At 27.5% G+C, this 6470-nt stretch overlaps 1 protein-coding gene across 1 annotated transcript; it reads left to right on the top strand.

Moving 5' to 3' along the window:
* The first annotated feature begins 761 nt into the window (after window positions 1-761).
* Window positions 762-5717, top strand: LOC145102535 (NAD(P)-binding Rossmann-fold superfamily protein). Its single transcript, XM_079039952.1, has 7 exons — window positions 762-1055; window positions 2793-3024; window positions 3138-3217; window positions 4656-4809; window positions 4905-4983; window positions 5125-5212; window positions 5314-5717. The coding sequence occupies exons 1-7, from the start codon at window positions 842-844 to the stop codon at window positions 5544-5546; spliced, it is 1080 nt and encodes a 359-aa protein (XP_078896078.1). The 5' UTR covers window positions 762-841; the 3' UTR covers window positions 5547-5717.
* The last annotated feature ends 753 nt before the right edge of the window (window positions 5718-6470 follow it).

Genomic DNA, 6470 nt, shown 5'->3' with positions numbered 1-6470 from the left:
TTATCGTTTTGTTGTATGTCCCAGGATTCTAATGCATGGTGTGTAGTTTTGTAGATGTGTTTAGTGTCAATAATAGGGTTTACCGACTTGATGTTGATTATGAATGATGTCGGTCTACTAAGAGGTGACGTTTGAATTGTTGGATCTAGGGTATATTAGGGTTATCTAGGGTATATTAGGGTTACTGTCCTAGTAATGGTGGACATTGGTAGATGGTTTTTGTGTAAGTTTACTTTTTAAGGGTGTTCATAATTTAAATAAATAATAATAATAATAATAATAATAATATATAATTTTTTAATTACCAAAGAAAGTTAAAATAAAAATAATGTCATGTTGACGTCCTATGGATGCCTAGTTGGCACAAAACGTGCTATAACATTTGAAATTGTGTATATAGTTCAAAATTTAAAAATAAATAAATAAATAAATAAATAAATTAGGGTCTTAGATGTACCGAAAGTTCAAAATGGCCAAACATGGACACATCAAAGTAGACTGTAAATGTCAACCTAAATCCTAATTTAATCCATAATCCCATCCAAATATATATATTTCAAAACACAATTTATATGACACTGGCTCAAATTTTACATGAGTATCCACATATATTAGATGGAAAATAATATTTGTAATGAGTGTAGAGGACAACAATAATTACCTAGTAGAAAGAAAACCAACATTATTACTCATGTTTTTCCACGATTAATCACTTGCTTCACTTTTAAATAACTCATCCAAGCAATAGATACACGAGTCAAATATTTGACTTCCTTATTCTCCTCTAAACAAATCTTATCGTGGAAGACTACCAGCTTATGGTGGACCATGGAGTAGGAGAATGTTGAACCTCCCCATATATATTTGTGTGTGTTTATTTGGTGTTATAACATTGGCGTGGAAGGTTGTGATAAGGTGTACGCCAAACATGAAGGGAACCATGAGGTACTTAGCTGGGATTGCAGGTCAAAGCGGATATGGATCAAAGTCAACTGCTGATCAAGTTACTCAAGATTGTTCTTCCCTTCCTCCTCATCTCACTGCTATTGTCACTGGTAATTTTTTCTCATTTCTTTACTCCAAAATCCTCTTGGATTGGTGATTTTTTTTATTGAGTCTCCTGATGGTTCATTGGTAATATTTAGTATCAGGATTCGAATCAAGATTGCATATTCTTTTAGAGTCAAAATTTTATAAAGAAATACTGTAAAAGAACTAGAAGCAAGCAATTATAAGGAACCCAACAATACAAGAAAAACATATAATCCGAAAAGCTGTGAAACCCACATTGTTAACCTTGTGTAGATTTTACAACTTTTTTCGACTGACATGCTTTCATTGTAGTTGCTTTGTTCGCTTCATGGTTGCTTGCATCTTCCAAGGCCTTTTTTCGTCATTCAGGAGAAAAAAAAAAAAAAAAAAAAAAAAAAAAAAAAAAAAAAAAAAACATATTTATGTACGCGAAACAATGTAAATCTTTCTTGATATTTTCTTGCTATACCATTCAAAGTAATCTTAACATGATTCAAATTTTGTATGTTAGTTTTTGTATTCACTTGTAATTTTGAAATTCATATAGTAGTATATATTAATATCGAAATCTAAATATGACAATTGATCAATATTTGATAGAGAAATATTCTTTCAATCATAGACAAGAATGTGGTAGGGTTTGAGGGAATCATGAGGATCGAAGGAGGTGGTTAATGGTTTGTGAGATAATTCTTAGATCACATATTCTGTCACTCAACTTATGCATGGTGATGGCATATTAAGTATACTACATTTTTATCACTTGTCTTTTAAAAAATATAAAAATAAATTTCAAATTGATATATATATATATATATATATATATATATATATATATATATATATATATATATATATATATATATATATATATATATATATATATATAGTTAATTTTTTTGCACAACTTTCAAAACCAATATTTCAATTTTACCTATGGATAATAGTTACAAATATCAAATATTGAGAGGCATTGATTTTGATCCAGATGCAATTCTTTTGATGTCATAACGTCTTATTAACCATTATAGGATTTAGATGAAGAAAAAACTAAAAATAATATCATAAACCGTACAATATAAACAACCCATGTCAATCTTTCTTAAGCCCATATAGAAATAGTCGCAAACCACTATTAATATTTAGGATGTGCTAGAGTTTAAATCCAAAAAAAGAAAAAAAAATCTGTATTAAAATTCATTCTTCAACCACTAAATTTGATTATAGGCAATAAGAAAAAATAAGTGGTCAAAAAATTTAGAGCTTATTAAAAAAAAAAAAAAAAAAAGCTAATAAAAGCGGGTCCCTTTTCCATGTTGAGCAAAAAATGGTTTTGTCTTTCATGAAGACCTTGTCTCATTGGTTTACACAATATCACTGCTTTCCAGATAATCCCCCATGACAATTACAATCATTTCCCCTTTTCAGAATGGTTAATTCTCTGCTTATATATTTCTCTTTCTTGACAGTAACTTGTGTTTCTAATAACTGTAGCAAACTTATGTGGGAACAACTTATTTTATGTTTTGTAATATAACTTTATGTAATAAGTACTATGTTTCAAAAATAATTATTCATAATAATTTTATATATTTCAACTATAATATTATATTATAATTTGATGGTTAAACCAATGGTAATAACTTTGTCTTATTAAAATAAAAAATATATATATATATATTACTATTATAAAAGCAAAATATCATTTTTCTAACATGAACTACAATATTATTTATTTTAATTATTTTTGGTATTTATAGGCGCAACATCTGGAATCGGAGCAGAGACAGCGAGAGTATTAGCAAAGAGAGGGGTGAAGATTGTGATGCCGGCGAGAGATTTAAGGAAGGCGGCGAGAGTGAAAGAAAATATACAAAAGGAGCACCCGAAAGCTGACATCATAGTCTTGGAGATTGATCTTAGTTCATTTGCTTCCATCAAAAAATTTTGTTCTGAATTTTTGTCACTAGAAATACCTCTTAATATTCTCATGTAAGGTTTTATTATCATTTAGCATCCATTTTTGTTCGAATATACAATATTTGAACTTTTATTTTTTGAGTATATATCCATGTGACTAATAATGAATATAATTCTATTTTTAGAAATAACGCAGGCAAATTTTCTCAGAAGTTGGAGTTCTCAGAGGACAAATTTGAGATGACATTTGCTACAAATTACTTGGGTAATTTCTTGATTTCATTATTTTGTTTCAATACCTTTTATAAATTTCCTTTTTAATAAAAGTGTTTACCCTATATATAATATATATTTCGCAAAAAATTACCTTTCATTCTATTACAAATACAATATTTTTTATATTGGGTATGTAAACATGATACAATTCCTATTTTTTGCGGTTTAATTACAAAATCAGTAGTTATTGGGATTTTTTAACATATGCCGACACATAAGAAACTTTAAATGACCTATTAATCATGAATAATATTATCATAATTAAATAATTAAATGTGAAATTCATTAATTATAAAAAAATATTTTTCATAATTAATGCATTTAACATTTAATTATGATAATATTTTCCATAATTAATAGTTTTTATATATGCCATTAGGATACATATTTGAAAAATCTCATACTATATATATATATATATATATATATATATATATATATATATATATATATATATATATATATATATATATATATATATATATATATATATATATATAAAGAAAATAAAAAACAGCAATATTTATAATTTTTTTTCTAGAAAATTAGCATATTAATTTTGGTTTAAATTAAGATAATATTAAAATATATGATAACTTTTTTTAGAAAGGCAGACAATAAATAGATTATATACATACATGTTTATATGATGCATTGCCAAAAGGCCTCTAACTTAGCGGTAATGAGTAATCATCTCAAATGAAAAGTCATCGGTTCAAGTTTTTTAAAAGACATAGATGATATTTAGAAAAAAATTTAGATAGTTTGTTATTTAATATATATATATATATATATATATATATATATATATATATATATATATATATATATATATATATATATATATATATATATATATATATAAAACACATGTATGCACACGATACGTGTAGGCATTAATTTTTATAACAAAAAAAGAACATAACTAAAAGTACCATAGGGTATCTTTAGAATTTAAACTACTTACGTACCCTTTTATTTTTAGGTAATTTTAGGGTCTATTAACAAATTTCCTGTCTAAATGACATAAAGATTGTTTGAAATACTAAAATACAGATGTAACATCGACATGATTTTTATATTTTATATTCTTTTTGCATATAGAACATCGGACACATTTTATTCGGAACAACAAATTTTATTTTACCATACACAATAATAATATACTACCAAAACCTTTAAACATGTGGCCCAAAATGAGTTAAAATGCTTTTTTGATATGTCATTTTTTTTCTTGAGTACAAACCAAATTTATTTGCTTGAATGATTTTTTTGACAAAATAAATCAACATACAAATCTCCTTTTATAAAAGAAAAAGTTGATTGGGGGAAATGGAGATGAGAAGGTCAATTCATGTCGAATCAATTCACTGTGAATATTTTACATATTTCTTTGATAATTACTTATTTCTTTTACTTTCCAATAGGTCATTTTCTGCTTACGGAGCTATTGTTAGAGAAGATGATAGATACAGCAAGACAGACAGGAGTCGAAGGAAGAATAGTGAATGTTTCTTCTGTGATTCATAGTTGGGTGAAAAAGGACCATTTCGATTTCAACCGAATGCTCCAACCAAAGCAGTATGTGTTAGATAAAAATGGAACCTCTTAATTTATTCAGATGTACCTTAATTAAGCTTGGACTAATTATAAATACATGTTGTTTTGGATATTAGTTATAATGCAACTCGAGCTTATGCTCAATCGAAGTTGGCCAACATAATGCATGCTAATGAGCTCGCAACACAAATGAAGGTATACACACATATGCTCATGCATGTAGTATATATACAAAGTTAATTAATGTGCAAGTTAATTACAAGTTACAAACCTTGATATATAATAATGTAAAAGGTTGATGGTTATTTAAGTGAGGTTGTCGATTTTTAATGGCAGGCGATAGACGCAAACATAACTATCAATTCTGTGCATCCAGGGATCGTGAAGACTGGAATCATCAGGGATCATAAAGGCATTATCACAGGTATATTATATGTCTCCAAACTACATAAAAAATACCCTACAAATTGCATTCATGTTATAATAATGGCATCACAACTATAAGAACTCCATTGACGTTTTCAGATTCTATGTTCTTTGTTGCTTCCAAGTTGTTGAAGTCAACATCGCAAGGAGCATCAACTACATGTTATGTTGCTCTAAGCGCGAAAATGGAAGGGGTGAGTGGGAGATATTTTGCAGATTGTAATGAGAGTCGTTGCTCTGCACTTGCTAGTGATGATTCCGAAGCACACAAGCTATGGAAACAGACTCGAGCACTTATCTATAAACGACTAAGAACCGAAATAAAATCTTGAAAATTATTTTGTATAAAACTATATACATTTATCATTGAGCTCAATGTATATGTGTAGTCGTGTATATATCATGTGATTAGTGCTAAAATGCATGAAAGGAATTTTATGATAGGCAAGAAAACATAAAGACGTAAAAACTATGAAATAACAAGTTTCTTTGTCAGGTTTAAACCTCTGACTCATGGTTAATTGGCTACTATATGTTATGATCCCTGTTTTGAATGTGCTTAGAACATAACTTGGTCACGTGAGATCAAGCAACATACATAGGTGTATTGGTTTAAGACAATTCATATATATATATATATATATATATATATATATATATATATATATATATATATATATATATATATATATATATATATATATATATATATATATATAAAGAGAGAGAGAGAGAGAGAGAGAGAGAGAGAAAAAGAGAGAGAGGTTGCAATCAAGACACATATGGTGCTGATTTTCAATAAATCAACTACAATTTTGGGCTGAAATGAGGCACAATCTTGGACTTTGGGTTGTTATATTTTTCTTATATTGGACTTCCTTTTAGCTAACGTTCGCAAGCCCAAAATAGCAACTAATTTGGTGCAAATATATCATCCCATTATATATAATAGGTGTGAAACCTATGTATTATACGAATTGATTTAAAAAAAATTAAACATTAAAATGTAAACAAAAAATTATTTTAATGTAGAACTTTAAAAAAAAAAAAACAAAAAAGAAACGTATTTATTGTAATTTAATATCATATATATGATATTTAATACTGATGAGTTATGAATTAACTCTTTGATCGATTAGATCTTCGTAACAGGTAAGCGATGAAAGTAAAAACAGTAAACAAAACACAAGTATGAATCAAAGTGTGTCGAATGATTAGATTTCTCGATCCTCAGCAGAGCTCGACTAAGAACTTCC

This window comes from Lactuca serriola, chromosome 4 (genome assembly GCF_051521515.1).
Source record: "Lactuca serriola cultivar US96UC23 chromosome 4, Lser_US96UC23_V15, whole genome shotgun sequence".
Classification (NCBI taxonomy): domain Eukaryota; kingdom Viridiplantae; phylum Streptophyta; class Magnoliopsida; order Asterales; family Asteraceae; genus Lactuca; species Lactuca serriola.
Note: the sequence above shows the minus strand (reverse complement) of the source record. Positions and strands in the feature narration are given on the sequence as shown.